The sequence below is a fragment of the Micromys minutus genome (genome assembly GCF_963924665.1).
Source record: "Micromys minutus genome assembly, chromosome: 12".
In the NCBI taxonomy this organism is placed as follows: domain Eukaryota; kingdom Metazoa; phylum Chordata; class Mammalia; order Rodentia; family Muridae; genus Micromys; species Micromys minutus.
In genome coordinates, this window is record NC_137981.1 from 26,762,423 (window position 1) to 26,789,471 (window position 27,049).

General features: G+C 44.3%; 1 protein-coding gene across 1 annotated transcript in view; it reads left to right on the forward strand.

The window, feature by feature from the left end:
* The window catches only part of WDFY4 (WDFY family member 4), a gene marked incomplete at its 5' end in the record, with an annotated part of 200,092 nt that overhangs the window by 33,559 nt on the left and 139,484 nt on the right, over window positions 1–27,049 (forward strand). Inside the window, 3 exons of the mRNA XM_080926733.1 lie at window positions 9,913–10,006; window positions 25,702–25,916; window positions 26,699–26,793. Of these exons, the coding sequence (XP_080782859.1) occupies window positions 9,913–10,006; window positions 25,702–25,916; window positions 26,699–26,793 (404 nt within the window). The remainder of the gene's footprint in view (window positions 1–9,912; window positions 10,007–25,701; window positions 25,917–26,698; window positions 26,794–27,049) is intronic.

Here is a 27,049-nt window from a genome sequence, read left to right on the forward strand (position 1 = left end):
AGGCATGGGCGATGGCTGTTAAATCTCCATATACCAAGACAATCATGATATACTTTCTGTTTTGTGGATGACTTGGTCTACAAATGGGTTTTCTGTTTCTAATCTTGCATCTGTGCCCTTACTGTTGTAAACATTCCCAATCGCGTTCTAACGTTGCATCTCTGCGTGAGCCAAGATGTTCGCAGAGTATTGTCACACCTGATTCACTAATTTTGGAAGGGATTGAGTATGTTGAGAGCTGTTGGTTCTTCATATTCCATTTTTAGCTGGTTTTACTGATAAATTTAAGCTTTCTAGCCATGGGTCAGCCTGTCCCTGTTCCCTGGCAGTCAGTGTAAAATTTGTCTAGAGCAGGGCTGTGTGTAGCTCTTACCCCCACACCCCCACAAACCTTTATGTTTTCTTGTGGGAACAGTTCTTACTGGAAAACAAGTTTCTACTTATTTTGAACTTGCCAAGGTTAAGATAGTGTTCAAGATTATCTCCATTTTATTTATTCAGCTTTCAATGTATCAGAAAAGGCTGCTCTTTCTGTCTGTTATTTTCAATACAGGGTTTCTCTGAGCAGCCCTATCTGTACCAGAACTCACTCTGTAGACCAGGCCAGTCTTGAACTCAGAGTCCTGCCTCTGCCTCCAGAGTGCAGGGTTTAAAGGAATGTGTCACCACCTGCTCCCTCCTCCATCTCCCTCAAGATAGGAGGGATTATGCTTTTTACCATGATGCCCAGGTTAGCCTCAAACTCCTGGGCTCAAGACACCCTTCTGCCTTGTGAGTAGCCAGGAATGCAGGTATGTGCTGGCAGGCCCTGGTGTCTCTTAGCATTTGTCTTCTGCTGGGAAGGATGTTTTCCTGAAAAACATCCTGCACAGCGACTGCCTCACCTCTCCTCCATCAGCATTTTGGCCAGAGAGTCATATTTAATTTGTCATATGAATAAGTTTTTGGCATTTCTTTTTTCTCTTACCCCCATTGCTCTATTTTCCTTAACATTTGCCCTTATTATTACTTTCTCCTTTTGGGCTTATTCTGGAATCTTTTGCTTGCCTCGGATGATTGGGTGACCAATCTGTGTTGTAAGTCTGTGTGTTTCTCTATATCCTTTGTAGTCTGTGACCCCTACCATTGCTGTCACACGGCTAAGCAGCTCCAGGCTTTTCTGCCTTCCTTTGTGATCTGTGCTTGGTGTCTTTGAATTTGAGTTGTTACAGCCATCCTCATCTTCTGCTGTTCACTGGCATCTCCACTGTAGAGAGATATAGTTGACTGTCTTGTTCTTGTTGTTTAGAATTCATTGGCTTTAACTACATGGCCACAAAGGTGGTAAACTTTCTTAAATACCCCCACATGGGCAAGAAAAGAACGCATACCCTCTAATTGTTAGAACCATATTCAGTTTTTGATCATTGAATCAAACTCTGAGTTGTTTGCCCAAACCATCAAATTGTTAAGTCAGCTTGGCCTGCTACTTGTCAAGAGAGAGACATTAAAAATCACCATAATGGGGAATGTGCATCTATTAATGTCTTAACATTTATATTTAATTTGCATGCAAAGCAACATGGTTCTTTATGGCAGTTTGTATATAATGTTTGTCTGATTCTCTCTTCCCATCTTCCCAGCCCAACTCTCACTACACCCTTTCCATTCCCAACATCCCCTTCCACTTGTGTATCTCATGTGTTCGGGAACTTTCCCAACCCCCCTCCCTGAAACTCTCTCTTAGTTCACACAGCTCTTCTAGTTTCCTTGTCTCTACTCACATTGACTCATGTATAAGGCGTCCAACACCTTAAAAAAATACTTATCGATACTTTGTGTTTCTCCTTTTGGGAACTGTCTGATCCTTCACTCATTTTATTGATCAGGAGTTTTGTTTCCTTCCTGTTTAATTTTTGCCGTACTTCATACATTTTCGACACCAACCTGTCTAAGATACAGCTGGCAGAGGTCTTCTCCTCTGTAGGCTGACAGCCTTTCACTCTGATGAGAGATGACTACCGTGGAGAAGTCCTTTTACTTTAAGGTCATTTGCGACACCAGGAACTATTTCCTGTGCTCCTACAGTTCCGCTCAGAAAGTTTCTGCCTGGACTCATACGACCTTTCCCTCACCAGTGCCATGCTTTAAGCTTCCAGTTAAGATGATTAATTTTGAGTTGATTATTTTCCAGGGTCAGTGATGTGGATCTAACTGTTCTTCTTCAGGTGGATATCTCTTTCCCACTTTGTTATTTCACATTTGACCCACTTTTCCTTTGTTTCTGAATAGCTGGATTTTTAATTCAGTGGATTTTTATTAGTATTCAGTGCATAAACTCTCTGCTTCGTGTTTTAATGATTGCCCTGAAGTCATTTTACAGGCCTTCTCAAAATGTTTGAAGTTAAATTTTACCCACGTCTCCCTGAAAGAACCGCTGAGTTCTTAGCACTAGTACACTAACTTGTATATTAATGTTGATTTGTGGTGTAGTTTTACTTTATCTCACCTAAACTTGCACACCTTTTAACTATTTTGTTTTACTCAAAGTTTATTTAGACTTATCTATATATTTCCTATCCCCCCTTTCCTCCTTATACCTGCACCTTTTAGTCTGGTATTATTTTGCTTCCCATAGAACACTATTGGAGGTTTCTTCTTACTTTAAATCTATTTGCAATAAACTCTTTTCGGTTCTATTAGTTTGAAGGAATACTTATTTTCTTCCTAATTGTTGGAAGACAGTTTTGCTCAGCATGTACTTTAGACCTACAGCTGTTTTCTTGGAACACATAAAAGGTCCCCTTAGCTATTGCTTTTTGATTATGGCTATTAACTAATTTTCTTTTCTTGGGAAAATCTTTGTAGGTGCCACAAATAGATTTTTCAGCGCCGTTTGCTTTCTTTAAAGAGCTGTGTTACTCCTGTTCTGTAGTGTCACTTCATGTATCCTAGTGTGGATTATTTTGAAACTTTATTCTGCTTGATATGCATGGAAATTACTGTATCTGGAAATCTCTGTCCACCGCCAATGTTATTTTTACTGCCCCTTCATAACCTTTTAAAAATATATGCTACAGATTTTTGGACCCAAGATGGATATGTGCCCCACTAACTCATCCTTCTCTTTGTGTCTCAGTATCTCTCTTCTCATTGTCTCTTGGTACCCAATCTTCCTGAAGTACGCTGGGCTCTAATAATCTGATGTAGGACCACTAGATCTTTAGGTTCTGTTTCAAAATTTAAAAGATGCAATTCACACGTGCACATGTGTGCATGTGTGCACATACACACAGACAGGAGTATTTCTTGGTCATTTACAAATCAGATTTCTGGTCTTATGGTCCTTTTCCTGGGCTCACAATTATGTCTCCCTTATTTCTTCAACCACATGGATCAAGACAATTTTATCTTCTGTGTCTTTTGAGAGTCTGATTCTATGCCCATGGCTGTCACTGAAGGTTGCTTGTATAAGAGGCATCACTTTTAATTGTATCTCATAAGTTCCCTCCCTGGTTTCCTTGGCTTTCTGAAGCTATAGAAATGCCTGCTGGAGTTTGTGGCTGTCTTGTGCCAGCCAGGCCTTGCCAGACTCTGATGCTCTGCTCTCCTGTCTCCTTGTGGGAGCATGTATTCTCAATAAATCCAGATCTCTGCATTCCAGGGAAGTGCTCAGAGGAGGTCTCTGCCTGGGTGAGCTGAGGCCACACAGGTTAACTCGGTATCTTGGTCAGGAAGCCTGTTCAGATTATTCTACCAGCTCTTGAAGGCATGATTGTTAGCATCAGATCACACTGAGCAAGTGAGGAGAAACATTAGTCCGCTGATGACTGTCCCCAAGACTGGACTTGAATGCCTATTTATTTTCCTATCATTTCCTCTCACATCCTAGAATTTTGCCAGAGAGAAAAATAAGCCTGAGAATGAAGAATACAACCCAGGGTCATGTCTGAGAGTCAGAATATGAACCTAGTTCACTTCCAAAGCTGTGTGTGTGTGTGTGTGTGTGTGTGTGTGTGTGTATGTATGTATATACATATGCATGGTTTGTGCAAGTTTTCTTCCCACAGTAGAGGTGATGAACTGACAAACCAGTCTCTCACTGTGTCCTGAGAAGCTGGTGTTTAATATTTAGGGTTTATTCTACAGGGTGCACAGCCCTTCTTCTTTATAAATGACAGATGTACACCTAGTTTACTAATTTTAAAATGTGTTAAGAACTGCATTTCAAAAAAAAAAGAACATTTTTCCCTCAGTACCACAGACGGTTGGCTTTGACCTCTCCTGGTGTTTAAGAACAGGAAGTGAAACTCTGGGTTTCCAGAGAGCCCAGGGGTGGAGGGCAAGGCCAAGGGCAGGCTGAGCCACACACCAGGCTACCTATTTTTTCCCTACCCCTGACATGGCATTTTCTGGGGCAGGAAGCGTCTCTGTTCTCTCTTCTGCAGTGACGACCCAGTCTTCAGGGATTAAAGGAAGAGGGAATGGGAGCTAGAATCAGGGTGGCTCTGTGCCCTAGCGGTGTGTTTCCCAGGCTCACTGTGTCTGTCTGCGCTTCCCTTTCTTGTAGTTGACCCGGGTGAGGCAAGGCTTACAGAGGCTAGCAGAGCGTTGCAAGTGTCACAGCCCATGATGGTTTCTGAGCAAGCATGTGCCAGGTGCTTTGCTGAACCGCTTCACAGCAAGACTTCATTTAACATTTTACAGTTTAAGAATTTTTTTTTCATAAAATAGAAGATACAAGTTTCCAGAGAGGGGATTGAGTAGCCCTTTGAACCATGCTATCTGACTTGAGTTTGATTCCTGGGTCTCACATGGTGGAAGGCAAGAACGAACTCCCTCAAGTTGCATATCATGGTATGTTCCGACCCCTGACCCTGCAAAAAATAAATTTTTAGAAACTTTAAAAAACATATTTAAAGCAACAGTAAAACAAAAACTACAAATTATGTAATCCCAAAGAATACCTGTACTTCCAAAGTTCGTAAAGTACCATTTCTATGAACAAATATGCCATGTATAATATATGAGCACATATACACAGGATACATGTGGCACACACATCTCATACTACATGCATACAACACACTGCACACCACCGAATGCAACTATCTGCCATGCACATGAGTACACACCCACCCGACGCGTAGACGTGCTCGGGATTGGCTGATCTTCCTGGATCAGCATCTGTTAGATGCTGTTATCTGGGAGACATTAGGTGCTTCTCATCAGCCACTGCACAGTGAGTGCGGCTGGACACTGGTAGAACAGGGAATGGGACATGGCTCTGGGGTCCTCCTCCACTGAGGTCGTCCTATTTTCCATAGACAGTGGTGGGTATGAAAGTCTGCGGATAGGCTTATAGTGTGACATAGATGGGGAGCTACAAGAGTCACTGTGGATGTATCTTTTACAGTCCAAAAGGAAGTCCCTTCCAATCAGGAATCTTCCTCTTCTTCATGGTCCACCTCTTATTTAACCTTTGACCTCTTCAGCCCTGGCAAGTCTTTGAGACTAATCTTGATTCCTTATCTCTGTCAAAACAGCAATCCTAAATACTTACGACTGAGCTTGTGTTCATAGGGGGACATGATTTCAATGGCATGCACTAGGCAATAAAAATGTTTCAGTGACGCTCTGCAGAGAAGAGCCAGTGGACAGTCCTTTTCTTGCCTTGCTTTGTTATTGGTCATCTTGTATCTCTGTGCATTAATTATTCCTGCTCAAGCAGTGTCCCCTTAAGGATTTAAAGTAACTGTCTCTGTCTCTCTGTCTCTCTGTCTCTCTGTCTGTCTCTGTCTCTGTGTCTCTGTCTCTCTCTCTCTCTCTCTCTCTCTCTCTCTCTCTCTCTCTCTCTCTCTCTCTCTCTCTCTCTCTCTCTCTCTCTCCAGCTCCAGGAATCAGATTTTTAAAAGTTCCTACTGTGATTGGTAAGCAAAGTAAAGTTTTGAGCATTTGCCCTCGAGGCTGTCAGTGTCTCTTTTACTAACATCTTACACATGTGCTAATGTTTACTGAGGTGTAAGTCACAGTTATCAGGGGACAGGGCAGTGGTATTTCATTCATTCACAGTGTTGGGGATGTCTTTCTTCACAGAGGTTCCAGATATTTTCACCACCCCTAAGTTATGCCCTTATACCATCCTCATTTCTTCTCTTAACTCCCAGGCAGTCAACAGTCTGCTTTTTGGCTCTGTGCTTTTACCTATACTGAGTATGGCACAAAAAACAGAAAAATGTTGGTGGTGCTTTATTTAGATATGGCTCTTTTTCACCCGGACTAATGATCTTCAAGTTCATTCATGTAATGGACGTAAAATACCTCTTTCCTTCTTAGCAGATGAACACGCCATTGTGTGCACACACTAAGGTTTGTCTACACTTGTGTTAGGGGATCCTTGATTGCTCCCACCTTTTAGACACTATAAACAGCATTTGTGTTTAAGTTCATATTTCTAGTCTTTTGGCAATATATTAGGATGAAATGATGGGTTAAATGTAGATCCTGTGCTTAACTCTCTGAGGAGCTGTCTCTTCCCACTGCAGGTAAGGTATCCCACATGCCTGTCAGTGACCTATGAGGGGTCTAGTTCTCTGAATGAACATTAATGTTTTTTTAAAAGAGGATTTTAGTGTGTGCACAGTGATCACTTAATGCAATTTTGATTTTCCCGAATGGCTAATGATGGTAACTATCTTTTCTGGTGTTTATTGTATTCTTTGGGAAAATGTCCATTTAAGACCATGGGCTGTTTTAAATTGGGGGAAAAAAGCCACAGACATTTTGTTGAGTTGTATGAGCTATTCATTTATCGCAGATATTATATCATTATCATGTATCTTATTTACAAATATTTTCTCCCATTCTATAAGTTGTTCTTCCATGTTTTTGTGATGTCTTCAGATACACAAAAGGTCTTAATTTGCATCAAGTCTTATGGTCCAAAAATCACTCTTGGTTCTTCCATCTTGTCTTATATATATATATATTTTTTCAGTTGCAATTGCCATTCTTTTCATATAAGAAAAGGTAGCTGGCCATTCTTTTATCTTACTGATTCTGTGTCTGGGTCTTAAGCTGATTTCTTTACCTCAGTCATCTGTTCATTTAATCTCTTATGTGGCCACTGACAGACAAAAGCTCTGCAGTCTTTCTCAAGCCCTTCAGCCCACTCATTATTTTTTGGTTCCTGCTGTTGAGAAGCTGGGAAGCCATGAGGTGCAGCAGTGGCTTGTCTTCTCAGGCTTTTGCTTGTTTCTTTGTTAAGTTTTATGTGTCTGACAGGATGAGGGTTCCATTCCCCCGCTGACCCCCCCCCCCCGTATTTGTCTGCTTGTTTTATCTGACCAGAATTGTCCTGGTCAATGGTCTTCATCTGGGTTTATGTGTCTCATGACTATTTAGGTGAGAGGGAAAACCAAAGAAACAACAGACTCAAGGATTTGTAGTCATAGTAACCTGTAGTAGAACACCAGTCATAGTAACCTCTAGCAAAAGATACCTGCACATTTCAGTTGTGTCTTAGAGGACGTGTAGAGAGAGCTGCACTTGGGGAGAGAGTGAAAAATTTTGGTGTGCAGGTTTTAGAGCTGCAGGTATTAATGATCAAGTAGTAAATCGAGAACTGAAAATGAGGGAGAAAAGGGGGGGAGTCTGAATGAGAGATATATAGGTTAGGTGTCTAAAGGACAATAAACAGGGTATGACAGAGGGTATGGCAGACCAGGTGAATGCAGGGGAAGAACAGCCCAAAAGCCTAATCGGGAAAGTTCTAAGCTATCAGGAGACAAGCACACAAATGTATGAATAATAAATATAAATAAGTAAATAAAACCTAGAAGTAAACATTAACAAAAAAGGAAACACCATGGAGCTACAATGCCATCAGTCACAGGTCCTCTGAGGCTGCTTGCTGAGAGCTCTCACTCCTCCCCCATGAGCCTCCTCAGTGTCAATTCCTGCTGTGGAAGAAGGGACTCCCAAAGAAGACTCAGATAGACCTTGTGGGCTAACCTTTGGCTGGATCTCATCTATGATCCCTATCTTCAAGTGTCAAATATGGTTTCTGATACCTCATTCTTTGAAGTCCTCCCTCTTTCATTTCTCCTCCCCCTCTTCTTCCCACCCTTCCTCCCGTTGTTTCCTTTTTTCTTTCATTGGGACCAAGGTTTTGAGGGCAGCTGGAGAGCCCACCATTTTGTATTCACCTTTGTCATTGGGAGGTGACTGCCTCACTAAGCAGATGGGCTACCAATTTGGTCACGACTTATGGCCTTCCTAATGTGCTCTGGAATTTGGTATACAACACTGTGGAGCACTTTGTGCCTGTGTGTACCTGGAAATTGGTCTGTAGTGGTGTTGATGGTGTTGTGTGCTTATCTAGTTTTGGTATTGGGGTTACGCTGACTTTAGAGAATGAGTTTGTCAGTGTCCCCCAACCTCTATTGTTTTGTGAAATGACTTGAGAACATTAGTGCTAGCTCTTCATTAAAAGTTTGGTAGAATTAAGTCATAAGTCTGTTGATCCAAGTTTTTCTTTTTAGTGATTTATTTAAAATATTTTAAAAATTGTATCTATCTTTCTACTGATTAACTCATTTACTCCTTTGGTGTGAGTATATGTTCAGGCATGTGTGCACACATTCATGTGGAGGTCAAGGGACAACTTGTGGGAGGTGGTTCTATTTTTCTGCCATGCAAATTCTGGGGACAGACCTCAGATCTAAATGCTTGGTGGCAGCAATTTTACAAATGGAACCACTTCGCTGGCCCAAGGCTTTTCCTTGTGGGGAGGTCTTTTGCTATTTCTTCAATTTCGTTGTTTACGAACCTGTTTAAATTATCAGTATATTTTTGACTTGATTTGATGGTTCACATGCACATAGCAATGTATCCATTTCTTCAGTGTTTTCAGTTTTGTGGGAAGACTGGTTATTCTTGTTGTTTGATGATTTGGTTCCTTATTCCTCAATGACCATGGGGTGTTTGCTGCTTGACTGTGTCGGACATGACAAGTCCCCTCCCGGCTTGCTGTGCACATCTGCTTTTCTTGTGAAATACATTCGTTCCCTCTCCTGCACACATCTTCCATGGGCTTACTTCAGTGGCATTCCTTTGGGGACACACTGGATGACTGAATAAATGCTGACCAGAAAGCACGGTGACATACTGGTGAGCTCTATGGGAGAGGAAAATGCATGGACTCTTGTTTGCCAAGTAGCAAGAGTGGGACGGACATACTCAAGATGGCTGTCCAGTGCCATCCTGAGCAGGTCTCAGAAGCTGGAATATGCTGCTCCCTCCTCATCCTCCGTCTCCACCTCTGAGTGAGCTTTTTTATTTTCATCATTCTATATCTTTCATTTGCTCTGAGTTTACATATTTTCTTTTTAAATATAGCATCTGAAGGTGGAGACTTAGGCTATTTAATCCAAGACCTTATTTCTTGTGTAATGAAGCATTATCTACCCCATGAATCTTCTCAAAGCAATTCATTATCAAGTGTCCCACAAATGTTTTCGTTTGTGCCCCTTTCAGTTTCATCTTGAAACACTTACTTTTTCCCTAGAGGGACTGGGAAGACAGATCACCTGTTAAAGTTCTTGCTTTGCAAGCCTAAGGACCTGAGTTCAATTTCTGGATCTCATTCGAAGAAAAATAAACCAGAGTAGTAGTGCACATTCGTAATCCTGGCATTATCAGGTTGAGACGGAGATGTGTTTAATGTCTCTAGAAGGCAAATGTGATGATGTTAACTCCATTTTACAACTGGGCTACATTAGGCTCAGAGTATCAGCTTGGGGTCATTCGCTTATTAGGTGGTGCACTGATAATGTGGATCATGCTCTGCTTCAGAGAGAAAGAACTAGAAAACTGCACAAAAAGATACTAAAAGAATTCATGTGACATGTCCTGTTTTTCCTCTCTTTGTAGAATGGATGAAGGTGACGTCATGATCATGCATCCTGGGATTGTTTGCATCATGGTGAGACTGCTGCCTCGCCTATACCTTGATGATCACCCAAAGGTATCTTCTCTCTGTTACCTAGCTGGTCTGTGTCATGCCTTATGCTGTGAGACTTTCTTTGTTCTAGAGTACCATGATTCTCAGAGCCATCCCTGGGCAGAACCTCTTGAAAGGTTGTGTCAGTACGTCCTTGATAGATCTGTGACCACCCATCAAAGGGCATCAAAGCAGTCACTCCTGTACACCGGGAAATCTTCTAAAATCAATAGGAGAAAAAACATTGTTGAAGGATTTGGTTCAGCTTTGCTTCATCCACAGAGGGCACCCGTTTCAGGAAGAAATGACGGCTAATTGGCGTTCACGCTATCTGAACATAACAGTGATGTGGCACGAGATTTTCAGGTCCTCTGAGACTTGAGAAAAGGGGAGTGGAGAGGGAACTTACTGGTAGGGGTGATACTGGTCTTACTGAGAAATAGTGGTGTCTGGGGTAGGAGGAAAGACAACCCGAATGTGGTCCATATTCATATGTTCCCTGGTGACATTACTTACTCTGCTTTCTGTTCTCCTGGAGAGCAGTGACAGAGTGTGCACGAAGCTGGCAGATAGAGAGATACAGCATGGTGGCAGGGAACATGTTGGATAAATGGACTATGAAGTTAGTAAGAACTACGCTATCACATTCCTGGGTCATGGGATGATACACTGCCAATGACAGATTGCATGTACCAGGGACTCACTATGTGTCCATGGCCCAGTGATGGGCAGTCATCTTGGGTTGTAGGTACACTTTATGATGTTCACACAGTGAGTTTGTCTGATAGGTTGTGTCCCTGTTTTTGTTTTGTTTTAAAATTTAAAGCAGTGCTGAATAGTGTTTTTGTTTGTTTTTATGACACTGCGCGTCAACAGGGATGAGTTGATACGCTCATGATACTGGTTGGGATGGAATCCCACAGAGGTTCTTCCACTAATGGATCCAGCACTTCAGGGGCCAACACATGAGACAAGGGGCCACCGAAGAGCTAGCTCTGCTTAGTTGTCTACCTGTGTTCTTGTCTTAAGCTGTCAGTGTCGCCTGGGTCTCCTCCTTACGCTCATCTGCATCTGGTGTCTACCTGTGTCTCTATGTGGGTTCTTGGGAGGGAACATAGAGGCCAGAGTTCTCAAAAGCACAAAAGCAGGAGCTTCTAGAAATTTTTCTGGAAATTCAGGTCTGGAACAAGTCAACATTGTCTTCACAGCATTTCGTCATTCCAAATGAGTCAGTCAAAGTTCACTTTAGGCTCATGCAGAGAAAGATGGACACACCTTTATCAATGTGAGTGCTGTCTTGTGTGCATAGGAAAGGGGCACTTGCTGGGCCTCAGCTTTAAAGACCAGCTTCCTTTAGCATCTAACAGATTAATGCATCCTACCCTTATATCAAGTGTCTTGCCGCCAATGAGTCACCTGAAGCCTGAAATCTTTGCTTCTGTACTTTAATGTCTAGCTCATACCTCTCTTCAGCACACTGGAGACTCAACATGCATTGGTTAGCCCCTCTGTGCCAGGAGTAGAATATTAGTTGTCTTTCCAGAAGTTAACAGTCCTCGAGCAGCTGTTCCTTGCCCCATGCTCGAGGATCTGGAAGAGTTATATGGTTTCCTAAGGCCATCTAATTGGTGAGGGGGAAGATCTGAAACTCACCCAGACCCAACCTGAGGCCATGCTCAATGAATGGATTTCTGATCTTTGCAGCTTCTGTGCAACACCAGGACATGTGCTGGCAATTTTGTCCAGGGCATTCACCTTACCCTGAGTCTGGCTCCTTTAGCTGTTTTATACAATACTATGAGAAAGACCATACCAGTGGTCTGTGTGTCCTGGGAGTCAACCTGATGTCTGTGTTCTGCAGAAACCTGCTCCAGTGATGGACAGTGACAGGACAGAGCTGACGGGCAGAGGGCTGGCCTGCTGCTGCTCACCCCCACAAATGTGGCTGAACCCAGCATTCAGATGTTTTGCTCACTCTGTGATATCAACCCCACAAATTAAGAATGCAAATAAGAAATCCATTTGTCACAATCCTTTACTTCTATTCAGGTCAATAAGTAATGGAGGAAAAGTCCCGATTCGTCTTCACTGCTTCTCAAATATGCAAATGAACGTAGAGACGCATTTTCTCAGATATTTTCTACTGGTGCCAAATCAGCAGCTATTAAAAGTTGGATAATTGCAGTAATTAATTTCTGAAAGAAGGGGTGGAGGGAACCTCATGCTAACAGATAGAAGAGTAAATTAAAGGAGAAATGAAACCACATGAGAAATTGCTGAAAGCAAACTGATTCTAAGCTTCTGTAAACCTCTTCCTCACTGCAGGAAGAGAGGAGCATGGCATCTCAGTAGATGGCAGTGTTAGGAAGGGATAAAGAGCTGTTCTGGCTCAGCTCCTGAGGGTCTATAGGCCCATCCTAATGCTCCTTTGGCTCTTCATCTTACTCTGAATCTTCCTCTCTTTGGCTGAGAAACAGATTGTACCAGAGGCTTTACTGACCTTACCGGTGTCCCGTTCTATTTCCAGTCACAGCCAGACTAAATTTCTTCTATGTGAAGCCCTCACAAATGCCAGCATTTCAGGCCACTCTTAGAAGCCAAACCAGGATGTAGGAATTTAGTTGTGCGAAAGGAAAAAATGAAATTCAACTTAGTTTCTTGGGCTTGGAAAAGCCCAATCCGTTGGGAGATACTTTCCTCTTTCAGCATCCTCAGCAGCTGCAACGTGTCTGATACTGCAAGGACACTGTTGTGGGTTGGAGTTCTGACCACCCTAAGTGCCTCTCCATTTCCTCCAGGACTGTAGCCTTCAGTCTGTTGTTGGCAGGGGGATATTTGCTTACGCACGACACAGTTGTAGTTTTGAGGGTGGGAAGTCAGATTCAGGGGAACAGAGTTGGCTGTGAGGGAGCAACAAATGGGGTGGGTTTGCTTTCAGGAATAACTGGAATCTCCTCGCTTGCACCTCTAGTTGTTCAGAGATGAATAGTCCCAGAACTCATACTCTGGCTCTGGGGGCGGGGAGGCAGAAGCCATGGGAGATCGAGAGACCCTGCTGAGTGGGCTGTGTGTGGGAGGTTCATCTGTAGGCGTAGTGAGAACTGTTGTCACTGGTATGAAGACTTAGAGAAGAGGCGTGCCCATCCCCTCAAGAGAGGAGGGAGGGAGGAGGGGCTCAGATACAGAGAGGCACAAAGGGGCATATTTGGTTTTGTTCAGCTGGATTAAATCATATGAGTGAGCCTGGGAAGGTCAGCCATAATGCCAAGAGTCTTAAGACCAAGCTGAGAGATTTGAACTACCTTGGGTTACCAAACATTGTAATTACTGACACCTCTAGATCGAATAACCACGTACCCTAAAAAGCTATGGAGACAGTAGGGCACAGTGTGGCCTCTTGTGTGCCATTCAATAATCCTAGAATCGTGGGGAAAGTTAGGAACGTCTTTACCCCTCACTCAACAATACCATTGTTTTTATAATAATTATGAAGATGAATGAATGCTAAGGTTGTGGCCACCTAACTTTATTTCATAGGGAACCACACCAACTTAGCCCTGATACATATTTGTGTTTTTGTGCTGAAAGTATTTAAATGAAATATCATCATCAGGTTTCAAACATTTCATTCCATGAAGGGATGGAATGTGAGCTCCCTGCTTTCTAAATTAGTGTTCATAAATGTAAACCCTTACCAGGCATAGGCATTAAGCTTTGTTTATGTGTTATGAATTTAATACTGACCTAAGGAATCTTTAATAACTTTGCTGTAATGAGTTTTGCTATAGACATATTGTCTTTAAGCCTTATCTTCCACTAACCTGCATACACCATAAGTTAATCTGTCAGTTTTGTCCTCCCTTCCCTTTTCTTTTCTAAAGAGTTATTTACATTAGGACAAAATTTTATTTCACCATGCCAGGTCCTTCCTTGTGCAAAAGCATTTTTCCTTAAAAATTTTCAGCCCCCTCAACCGATACTTTACCTGTTGTTATTACTGTTACTTAATGGTTCTTCTTTTGTGTCTTAGTTTTCCTTAAAAAGTCCAGGAAACTTTCTTTTAAATAAAATAGTATTGTATTCTAATGAAAACCCAGAAAGCTGTTGCAGATACACAGTTAAAGAGCATTAATGATCCTGGAGACTTTTGCTTTTATTTTCCCTACCAAAAATAATAGAATTAAGTAATTGGTTAAATATTTAAAAGGCTAATCACACAACAAGTGCTCAACTACTGCTTTTGCTAAAAAGTGATGGCACTTCACTTGGGCCCACAAGGGAGGTCCCAACAGAATAAAGCTGGGCATCTCTGTCTTTATTTTGTCTGTCTCTTTTACTTTAAGGCAGACACATGCACAACTCTGCACAGACATGCCAGTCACTTAAGGTGTAACTGTGTGAGTTATTTCATCAAAGCCAAAGACACAGAAATAAATGATTGTTCCAAAGCTGCAGTCACCTTGGACTCCAGAAACTGCAAAGCTCCCAGGACAGGCCATCTTCCCTGTGAGGTAGCTCATGTTAAGAATGAAACTTTGCCCTAGAGCAGAACCAGCCTCTCTACCCGAGCAATGAGGACTCCTTTGGACCACCGAGTAGAACCATAAAGGAGGATGATCAAGTGGACCTCATCTTCACCAAGATGGCATAATTATTAGTTCTTTTTTCCTCTTTGCCAAATTCATTTTCCATCTAAATATAACAGCCAGGTCAGTACCCCGAAAATGGGCACCTTAACATCGGAGCCCTCTGTTTTCATCAAAGTGTCACATGGACCAAATCTCCTCTATGTCCTAGCATTATTCATCTCTTTTATTGGCACGTTGTGACCAAAGTCCATGCTTCACCTGTCATCCAAGTTGACACCTTTGCCCTAAACTTCCAGTTATACTATGAGATACAAGGAATTTGGGCTAATTTAACAATTTCATTTTATGGGAAACCCTCTTAAATTTTTATTTTTGTGTAAACAAGGCACAGATATAACATCCCTGAGGACAAGAATATATATAGACACACACACACACACACACACACACACACACACACACACACACACACTGGCCACTGTCCCTGAAGACATTGTAGCTTTCATTTGGATGTACCACTTGCCATTTTTAATAGACCACCAATCTGATTATTTCCCCCATAGTATTAAGCAACCCTTAATTCTGAACCTTTACTTTGAAAGACATGACTCTGACAAGAGCTGAGGGGAAAAATCAGTATCTCTTAAATGACAACAGAGAGGTCTGAGGAGGAAGCTATCTATGCAGACTCAAGATAGTATCCCCCGTTCAGTAGCTAGTCTGCAGGGGAGACACCCATACAAGGGGAAACTTCCAGCTCAGTACTAAGTCCCAGAAAGCCTGGTGTTGGGTCCACAGGGTAGTCTCAATGAAAGTTTCAGAACAGTGTAACTCAGCTCAGACACACCACAGTCAGCTTCTGCCCAGAGACTGAGGTTTTGGCTGTCCTCTTCCTCCTGTTCTATCTTAGGGAACATCATAACAATTTTTCCTTCCACACTGAATTTTGTTCTGCCCAGGGATTTCTAAAGAAATACATTCAGGGAAGGTGATAAAGATGGAGGAGAGGCTGGGTCAGAGAGGAGAAGAAGGTAGGTTTGAGAAAATGAGTTTCCTCAGAATTCATCATCAGTTTTGATAAAGCCTCTAAAATTTTCTTAGTGGTTTCCATTTTTTTTTGTTAAAACATCTGTCTTTTAAAGATATTTTCTAATTTCTTGAGATTTAGCAAATCTTATAGTTTTGCTTCCAGATGCCTTAAAATTACAATTAAATTTGGTTGGCCATTTGTCATCTTTATATAGCTCAGGCTAGATAAAACTAAGTAAAAACAAACAGCACGTGTTCCATGTTTTCCTCTCAAACATTAGAAAGTTGAGCTGCCACATTCACCAAACACAGAACCTACTTGTGTCACCGTGGTCTTCTTGGAACATTTCCTCCTTCCTTGAAATCCTGTTTTCCATTTTAGTGTCTGCCCAAACTATGGCCTCTTTGCTAGGATGTGGATGTAGAGTAGGTGAGATTCAGGAGATACTTGTGGGAGGAGCTTCCTCAGGCTCGCCTCAAGATCGGTTCCACCATAGAAGTGCTGGGAATGGAACCTGAGTCCTGTGGAGCTGTAGCCTGTGCACCTACTTGCTGACCTTCTCTCCAGCCCCTTGGCACTCCATATTTCTCAACTAAAAGAGGCAGGGTTCCCTTAGGCAGGAGAGAGGATAGAGTTAGATACTGGAAAAATAGAGGAGCAAAGGAAAGATGGCTGGGTAACAAGGCTTCTGAGAAACACTTCTGCAGATAAAAGGATGTTCAGCACCCACCTCAGAATAAACCACTGGGCCGCCAGTCAAACTGAGAGAGAAGCTCAGATCCCAGAAAGGACTCAATGACATCACCTGTTCAGGCAACCGTGCTGGTACCTGGTCATAATCCAGATGGCTCTTTTTATCGAATGGTTTGTCCTTGGGCCCCCATCTAAAGGTCCCCTCAAGAAGTAAGAAGTAGTTTATTCTGAAGTAAATGCTTTCAGCCAGGGACACAGATTCAGTGTTCCTCCGATGACACATTCCACTATGAGCGGGGTCACATTCTGTTACAGTCATAGCACAAAAGCCCTTCTAAGCTCTGCATTGCCCAGTTACTAGGATGGCAGGTAGACGGTTACAACAAAGGAGGCAAAAGCCTGCTGTGAGTTCTAAATGCTATTTGATGACTTTCTTAGCTTTGGAGTTGATGCAAGCTAGAGGTCTGCTGACTTGATACTTTTCAAAGGCTTTAATTGATAGATGAAAGGAGTTGGGTCAAATACAGAGAAGGGCAACAAGTTGGCTTCCAAGGGGATTCTAAGTAGCTCAAGAAATTTTAGCTCAGGATCTGTAACATTGCAACTCTCCAATCATGAATATGTTAATTAGTTAATGAGCCTTGTACAATGTTCAGTATAAATATAGCTCCTCCCACCCCACCCCCAGCTTCAGACAACAACAGGAAAGTTAACACTATTGCTGAGTGCTGGGAGTACATTCTCAAACTGAGGCCCAGTGGCACTTGCTCTTGGCCATGTTCCCTTTTTGCAAGAGGTTTGGTCAGGAGAGAGCATGGGAAACAATTACCCAGCCAGATCCAGGCATCTGGGAGACTTTTCTATCTCTGTTCCGCAGTCTGAAGGCTCTGGGCAGGGTTATAGTGTGGAGCCTTCCTGCACAGCCCAATGGCACACACAATAGAGACATAAGCTGTATGTATCTGTGAACTCGTCTGTGCCTAAGTTTGGAAATGGATGTCAGTTTCTGGAATTTGCCTATGTATTTCAAACACTAATGATATGGGTTTCAAATAACTAAAATACTGACAGTGCTAATATCTATGGGGAGCATTCAGTGAGGTTGGGTGATTGAAAAGAGCTATTTTCCCCAACCAGGAGGATCTGGGTTTGTTACACTGCATTGCAGTAAATATTCTGTGACTTCCGTCTTTACCACTGATTCATAATTCTCCAGTAAAAATTTCAGGCCCTACTCAGAATCCAGAAGGCCTCTTGGGGTGACATCTTAAGCAGAGAAAATGGACGCAATTTTACATGGAGATGAATAGCTTTAAAAGGCTCCCTGGGCCTGGCATGATGGGGTAGACATTGCAGTCAAGTAAGATTTGTGTGACTCAAGTGACAGATCTTTTTTTTCTAGTTTCTTCTACTGTCTTTGACATTTTCTGGTTTTTTGCACCTCAAGTTCAGCTATTCAGATTACGTCTAGGGCACAAAAATTGCAGACTCAATTTCTTGGGACCAGGGATCATGGGAACGCATTAGTAAAGGTAGGTAATAGGGATCGGCAAGGCTTCTGGCCACAGGAGATAAAGTTACCCCGGAAAGTAGTTCACATTTGACTAATGATAACACTAGAACAGGAGCAAACTGCACCTAGCAAACCAAACACTTCCATGGCCGTCCGTTCTATGTCTTTTCTGAGGCACCAAGTTCTCCTCTATACAGTAAACACAGCAGCATCCACAGTGGACCGCAGGCTTCAGAAGACAGTCTGAAATGGCACCTTTCTGATACCCATTATCACGTTCAAAGGAGGCTGATGGGAGCATTTCAGGCTCCAGGGCCTCACCTACAAATGTTAACGGTTCCCACTGAGAAAAGCAGTGGACAGACATCTAGAAAGTCTTAGCGCTGTGTCCTTTCATGAGGATGCTTGGTGTGTGCCTCACCTTGAACTTCTGGCTCTCGTAGTTTGCTTTTGGGGGCTGAGGCCATGGCATAGACAATCCTGCGAATGAATGTTCATTGAAAGGTGATGCAGTTCAGTCGAACATCAGCCAACATATGGCTGTCTGGAGTAAGAGATGGCAAGAGAAGAGGGCAAGGTTCCTACCAGTTAGAACGATACGTCAGAATCCACTAGGACAGAACTCAGTGGGATTACCAGGCTCACACCCAGCTCTTTTAAAGGCATATCCATGTAGGGAGGGAAAGGACAGAGTGTAGAGTCTGTGATCACAGGGCACATCTTTGTAGTCCCAACAGGGATATGGATGGCACATGGGTATTCCACTATGGAGGACGTGAACCCCCACGGGTAGATGGTCAGCCTCTGAGCTTACACCTAACCACATTTACGCCAAGGACTCACTGAACTCAGGACCAGCTGCATGGAGTCCTGGCATGCTGCATGTCTACAGAAGGAGAGCCATAGGGCTTGCAAGTCCTCCACTCCCCAGCCTGGGTCCTGTGACATCCTCTAGGCATGACAGCCTCTAGAGTACAGCCTGGAGACTCAGTCATTTCGGATGTCAACTGTGTTGTTTTGTGATCACGACTGGTGGTCTGAGAGAGGGAGGGAGGCCAGGGTGATGAGATCTCAGGCAGCTGTGAGAGTAAGAACAGATTCTTGGGAGACAGGCTTCAGTGAGACAACTCTAATTGGGAGTGGAACAAAGGCTTTTTAAACCTCTGGGAGCTACTGAGGTAGGTGTACACCATTGGTTGGGGTCAGGGTGCTGGGGATGCCTCATTTGCATAAGTAAGAATTCCAGGTGCTTGCTGGCTATTACCTTATAAGGAGAGGGGGAGTTTCACCTGGCTATCACTATGTGACCTCCTCTGGTGTGGGCAAAGATAGGGGTGTGCAGGACATACAGGCCTGGAGCAGGGGAGGGACTGGTCACAGTCCTATTGCTCTTTAGATAAGATTTCCAGAGTTGGGTATGATTCAACCTCACTCCTGCTCTGGACCAACTCTTCTCAGCTCCACAGCTCCCCAGCCCCACAAACTGCACAAGAAGACAGTGAGTGTCTAAGCATTTGTCAGAATGAGGTCAGTACTGAGAAATGAGAAGCTTTTCAGGCTTCCTGACTCCCCAGAACTGGCAATCTGAGACATTCAGGGCTCTGTGCTATACTTGGACTTGTCTGCAGTTGCTGAGCTGGGGCAGGATCTATCAGAAAGAACAAGCTGTAAACACCTTTGAATGGTACCCAGGGACCCTCATGTTATCATGGGTATTCCCTGTGACTTTCAGATCACCCCTTCCAGACTGTTCTCATTCTTACCCCTGGCATTTTCAGTCAACCAAACACTGTCCAGCTAGGTATCCAATATTATTCAACAGGTAATTGGTATATTACTTGATTTTTATTCTTTGCCAGCTCTCTGGTTGGGGTGCACCTCCTCTTGAGAATATTCTATGGCTACATTTATTAGGCAGATACTGTGTATGAGGTACATAGACACTAGGGAGAAAGGATTATAGCCAGTTAGAGTTGTAGTCTCAGGATTGCAGTTTTGGGGATTGGAAGGATGAAGCAGTGGAGGAGTGAGGAGAGAAGAAGAGATAGTGAGAGGGAAGGGTGAAAGAGAGATAAGGAGCAATAGCGGGAGGGAGAGCAGAATTGAGGAGGAGAAAAGAGAAGAAAGGAGGGGGAGGAGAGAGGAGGAGGATGGAGAGGAAGGAGAAAGAAGGAGAGGAAAGGAAGGAGATAGGAGGAGAAGGAGAGGAAAGGGGATGGGAGGAGAAGGAGGGCAGGGCAGGGGAGGATAGGAGAGGGAGGGGAGGGGAAGGAGAGGGGAGATGAGGAGGGGGAGGGGAAGGAGAGAGGAGATGAGGAGGGGGAGGAGAGGGAGGAGAGGGAAGGAAAGGAGAGGGAGGGGAAGGAGAGAGGAGATGAGGAGGGGGAGGAGAGGGGAGGAAAGAAGAGGGAGGGGAAGGAGAAGGGAGATGAGGAGGGGGAGGGGAAGGAGAAGGGAGATGAGGAGGGGGAGGGGAAGGAGAGGGGAGATGAGGAGGGGGAGGAGAGGGAAGATGAGGAGGGGGAGGGGAGGGAGGAGAGGAGAGGGAGGGGAAGGAGAGGGGAGGAGAGATGAGGAGGGGGAGGAGAGGGGAGGAGAGGAGAGGGAGGGGAAGGAGAGGGGAGATGAGGAGAGGGAGGGGAAGGAGAGGGGAGATGAGGAGGGGGAGGAGAGGGGAGGAGAGGAGCTGAGGAGAGGGAGGGGAAGGAGAGGGGAGATGAGGAGAGGGAGGGGAAGGAGAGGGGAGATGAGGAGAGGGAGAAGAAGGAGAGGGGAGATGAGGAGAGGGAGGGGAAGGAGAGGGGAGATGAGGAGGGGGAGGGGAAGGAGAGGGGAGATGAGGAGGGGGAGGGGAAGGAGAAGGAAGATGAGGAGGGGGAGGGGAAGGAGAGGGGAGATGAGGAGGGGGAGGAGAGGGGAGATGAGGAGGGGGAGGGGAAGGAGAGAGGAGATGAGGTGGGGGAGGGGAAGGAGAGGGGAGATGAGGAGGGGGAGGAGAGGGGAGATGAGGAGGGGGAGGGGAAGGAGAAAGGAGATGAGGAGGGGGAGGGGAAGGAGAAGGGAGATGAGGAGGGGGAGGGGAAGGAGAGGGGAGATGAGGAGGGGGAGGAGAGGGGAGGAGAGGAGATAAACTGGTCACAGTGTGACTTTGACAACTGGAATTAAGGATGCAGTTCTTGGTTTGGGAGTTATAAAAATGTCTTAGACAAGAAGACATGTAGATGCCTCTTGATGATAAGTAGGAGATCATGGAAAGAACAGGGTAGACATGCTCATCTTTAGGTATCAGTCAAAAGGAGGCATGGCGTTTTCAGTAAATGAATTAGGCTATCCTTATACCAGAGTCAGGTGGGTGAAACTGAGGATGGGAGCAAACAGGTATGTTAGTAATGTTTCTGTACCTTACAGGAAGTCAACTTAAGGGAGGGGTCATTTGAGCTTTGAGTTTAAGATGGCTTACATTCCATCATGACAGGGAAGGTGCTGTGAGGGGCCTGTGAGACTGCCTGCCATATTTCATTCACTATCAGGAAGCAGAGCAATGACAGGAAGTGACATCAGGCTATGAAACCTTCAACCTCACCTTAATGACCTACTTTCTGCAGGGAGGATAAACCTCACAGGTGTGTCCGTCTGTGGCTCATACATTGCATATGGCCATGTGCTGCCAAAGACAGCTAGATTGTGACACCCCACTTACTTCAAACGTAAGGACTATATTTGTGGGGGGCAGGGTAGCTTCACTGTGTCTTTTGTAGACACGAACTCTGTACATGGTAACTTTGTTTTGCAACATCATAGGTTGGATATGACTGCAGGATCTAGTGGTTTTACAATCCTCCAAAACAGCACCATTGGCTATGTGAGAACAAAGTTTTGAAGCACAGGAGTCTGTGCTGAACATATAGCACATTCAATACATGACAGTCAGGAGGAGAAAAACATTTTTGTAAATATGAGGTTGTAGGCCTCTGCTATCAGGAAACTTGGTCTATGTACGTACGCATGGGGTCTGGGAAGAGGGAGGTGGAACAGAGGCTCATTCATTCACAACCAGCTTAGCTTTAGCTATCAGTCTGTCTAGGTACAGCAAGAAAGAGCCTTTGGGCATGGATTCTGTTGATCCAATAGGAATTATATTCTCACATCTAGTTTTGTTAATTTGATAGAACCCAAACTCATCTGGGAAGAGAGTATCAGTGAGGAATTGTCTATGGGCATGTTTGTGGAGGATTCTCTTGTTTATGTTATTTAATGTGGCAAGACAGGCCCACTGTGGGTGGTTCCATTCCCTAGGCAGGGGGTCACGGTTTGAATAACAGCAGAGAAAATTAGCCTGCATGAGTTCATTCATTTCTCTCTGTACTTGAGTTTGATCAGACCAGTTTCTTCATGTTGCTGCTTTCTTGACTTCACTGAAAAGGTGGATAGTAACCCTGAGTTGTGAGCCAAAAATCTTAAGAAAACAAAAATCAAAATGTTTCCTCTCAAGCAGTTATGTCAGGTGATTTTAGTATTGCATCAAAAGAAAACTAGGATACACTTAACCCAAGAAGCACAAAATGCTGTAGATACAAATGAACATGCCATGCTAGTGGGACTATGACAAAGATGGCAAATTCGTGCTATAGAAAGAAAGAATTGATTCTAAGTAAGCAAACAGGGACAGGGGCACAGCAGCCTATGAAGTCCTGCTCTCCCAAGGACTCTTAAGCATCCCTTGCATTCTCCTTACAATCTTTGGTAGCAAGCGGAGTGAATATCATAGAAAATCTGCTACCTCCTTCCCCAATTGAGAGATGATTTCAACCAAACAACTAATCTAACTTTGAGTGAGTGAAAGAGGCCCTGGTTCTGTGAGAGTTCTGGAAGAAGCTGACTTTGGGTACAGTGCCCGGGCAAAACTGTGGACTTATGCGTCGGCTTGCCAGCCTCCTTAAAGACATTTAGCTCTATGAATCCGTTTCTATTACTATAAGGAAGTAAATGAGATTGCTAACTTTGTTAAGGAGAGGAGCTTCTGGTTTTGGTCCTGGAATTAGTTCCACTCTGGTGAGGTCCTCTTGGCAGATGGCATTGTGGTGGAGAGAAACATGAGAGAAAGTTAGCCAATGGTACAAAACTGGGATCCCACAGGAAGTAGGCTAGTTCCGACTGGAGGCCTAATCTCCAGTGACACATCAACTTCCCACTAGTGTCCTTCTCTTAACAGTCCCAGCACATCTCACACCTCCATTGTAATAATCAAGCTACTAGCCCATAACTCCTTAGGGGACAAGCTACATCTAAATGATGTCACCATCCCACTGAGAACTAGTTCTTTCTAGACTTGAGGGACTTATTGATGTGAAACAGGAAGAATATTGAGTAGAAAGAGAGAAATGAAGAAATGAAGAGGATAAGGAAGAGGAGGAGGAAGAGGAGGAAGAAGGAGAAGGAGGAGGAGAGGAGGAGGAGGAGGAGGAAGAAGCACCAGCACCACCATCACCCGGGATGGACTTCAGTCGTGACTCTTAGGTAGAGAAAGTAGAAACCACCTTAGAGCCACCTCACAATTGCTTTGTGAATTAGCTTTGAGAGTCCAACCCGCCAGCCAGCCTGGTGACCCTTGATCTTACCTCAGAGTCCTAATTGAAGCACCTTCCCCTTTCCTGCATTGGAAGTAGTGTGCGTTAGGGAAATCAATCCATTTGCAGAGGGAGAAACCAGACTGGTTTCCTGCTACTGCTCATATTTTCACTAAAACCCCATTTTACTGGAACCAGCACTGAAAAAAAAACCTGCACATTTTATTCAAAACAAGACAATATTGGTATTGATGGAGCTGCGGCAATCACGAGGACAATCAATTGTGCCTCCTCCATTATGGGGTATCGAGCAGTTTTGGAGTGAACTTGTGGCAACATTAGACAGGATCAGCATTTCCCCTTTGAAAACTTTTTCTTTTTTCCCTTTTGCATATTTAGATTGTAATTATAAGTCTCTGGTAGGGGGAAGGGAGATAAAACACACACAAGAACCAAGCCCCTAAAGCAATAAGTAAATACTTACTGGTAACAAACAAATGGAGATTGGAGACACTTCTCTTTAATTCTTATTAATAATACATTCTGGTATTATTTTTGCATCTTGCTTCATACAGTCTGTCTCCCCAACTCTCATCCCAAATTAAAAGAGCACAGTTACCAAATGACAGCCGGAGTTCTGGTAGAGAGCATGGTTGAGGCAGGGGATGAATGATGTTCTCTCTTTGCTGTCGAGTGCAGAGAAAGGAGGAGATGAGTTTCACGTGGATGCAGGAAAAGGCATCAGAAGAAAGATGGAGGGGACCAAGTCAGGGAAGCTGATGCATCTCCACACAGAGGAGGTACCAGCAAGGGCTCTGGAGGTGTTTGATACATAGTATCTTCAACATTGCTGCTTTTAGAGTCTAGCCCCTGTTGGGCTAAGCACGGGGTCAGCAAGCTCAGACCACCGGTCAGAGATCGTATTTAAACATGAAGTCGGCTACAGTTCAGAAGTGGCTTGAATGTGTCCCCCAGGGGCTCCTGTGGTAGAAGCTCTATTCCTACTGGATTAGGATTGAAGTGGAGGGACCTTTGAAAGGCAGAGCCCAGAGGAAGGCCACTGGGGACACTGCTTTGAAAGGAAATAACCTGCTGAAACCCCAGCAGGTTGTCTTAAAAGAGAAAAATCTGGTCCTTTTATGGTCTTTGGCTCTCACCCTGTGGTCTCCCACCCTTGCTCTGTCCTTGCTATAGTGCTATCTGAAGGTGACAGTCAGGTAGGTATGCCATAATTGGAGCTGAACAAATGGACATGTGACTCTCCAGACGTACAAGATAAATAGGCCTAGATTTTTGTATATAGTACATTATAGTAACAGAAACCAGGCTAATGTTATCCATGTGATGAGCTATGGCTTCAACATCAGCTAACAGTGGTATTGACAAAGCAGTGACATTTTTGAATGACAAAATCCTGCTCAGCAGAGGAGTCATTAAAACCATTGTAACATTGTTGTATGCCTCCCAGATTTTGTAACTTAGACATGGAACATTAGAAAGCTGGAAGGATCTTCAGGGTAAAACAGCTGGCCACACTAGCCTAAAAACTTAGTCCCAATCCCCGGAACATGAGTACCCGTAATCCCAGCATTCCTCCTACTAGGAGATGGGAAGCACACAACCCAGGAAGCATGTGTGCCTGGCCCAAGGAGGGGAAACAAACAAACAAAACCAAAGCAGCAGTGAGGAGCGCCCTTCTTAAGATAGAAGGTGAAGGAGCTGGAGAGATGGCTCACTGGTTATGGCTCAAAAAAAGATAGAAGGTGAAGACAGGCACTGAAGTTGTCCTCTGACCTCCACATGTGTACTGTGGCACACCAGTGTGCTCATTCACACACATGAGTGCTCTCTCCCCCTCCCCCCCACACACCCAGTGGAGATGGGGAGAAAAGAAAGAGAAATTACTGAATGTCGTAAGTTTGAGGCAGGAGTTACCGGAGCTAGGTAGGTAAGTCTTGAGGTTGGCTGTAGAAAGCACTTTTTAAAAATCTAGTAACCCATGGCAAATAATACAAATATATTTCTTGCATCATTGAATCCTACATGATGCAAAATTGCAAGCCAGTGGAAGACCAGTCTCAGGCATTTTTGTCCCTTAGCGACAAGGAGATAAGCTTGACTGTGCTTTGTCACTCAAATGGCTGCACCTAGTGAGATGAGGTGGTGAGGCCATTTTGAGCCTGAAAAGCAGGGCCACCGTCAGCTCCTTGCCGTGTGGCTCTGAGCTCAGTTTCCTTGTATGTACAGTAGAGATGGCTACAGCATGATTACACAAAGCAGGGGACACTGCTCTCCCAGACTTACAGCTGGCTTTGGTTGCCTCTCAGCTTTCCGAGGAGATCCAGTGTTCCATGGCCCGTCACCTTTTGTCCCTGGTTAAATCGGAGAAGAACCGCCAGGTCATGTGCGAAGCAGGGATGCTCAGGACACTCATGACGTTTTGCCACAGGACCCTGAGCACTGGCGGCAGTGTCCTGCACTCGATTCTCATCAGGATCTTCGAAAAACTTGGTTCCCAAGCCATTGAGCCAGATGTGCTGAGGTACTGCATGCACTGGGCACTAAACACCACAGAGCCCGTGGCAGGATTATAGGTGTACCAAGGCAACTGAGTCTACTTGGGCAGGCAACCCCATTCCCCTCTCCTCCATTCCAGCACCAGATGTGTACACACACAGAACAGACATAGCCTCATCTAGGATGTTCAGGGGAATGGAAGTTCAAGGATATAACAGTAGAGCTTAATCTTGGATCCAGAAACCAGACTGCAAAGAGCTGGGCTTGTAGGGGCAGTGGCTAGGGAAGGATGGAGAGGACCAGAGGTGGGAGTCCACTGAATTCTGCACACAGGAAGACTACAGAGGACTCAGGAGAAGGGACAAGGTTATAGGGGAGGAACAGGCACCATGCAAGAGAGGTTGGGTTTCTTAAAATCCTTTCTGCCCTGGAGCAAGACAGAGAGGATGAATGGTCCATCCATGTTCCCACTCCCCTGGCTGCTATTTGTGAGGAATCAGAGGATAGCCCCTCTAGCTGGCAGGTTTGGGAGCCAGGGGTTGGAGCAGCCCCTCTTAGTCACTCTCAGCCCTGCCAGACCAGGCCACCAAGCTATGCATACAGGGGATCTCTTTAGAAAGCCATAAACAGTGAACACTATCTTGAAGTTCTCAGCTTCATTAACCATGGGCTTGATAACAAGGTTCTACATGGCTTTTGGAAAGTGTATTTTATAGGTGAAGCCATGATGTCTGAGGAAGTAGTGGTCTGGAAAAGTTTGCCTGCAACATATCTTTACTTTCCTCTCTTGATGTTACTGTGTTTTAGACAGTTCCTAGGCCTTGGAATTCGCCCACCTCGGTCAGTTGCAGTGAAAAGTCTCCACTTATCTCCTGGGCATGAAGACAATCCTGGGTGCTCAGGTGAGGAGAAAGAACAGGACAGGTTGCAGGGTGGAATAGTTAACATTTTTATTATTCTTGATGAGTAATTGTTCATAAGACAGAAGAGCGAGCAAACTTCCAAGTTTTTTTTTTTTTTTTGTTTCTGCTGCTCATTCATGCAGATGAAGTATACACAGGGGTGTGTGCCCTGGAGAAAGGCAGATCTAGGTGAGCATCTGCCTGGCCCTTTATATCTAAGATCATAAAACAGTAAAAAAGCATGCCGTGCCAGGAA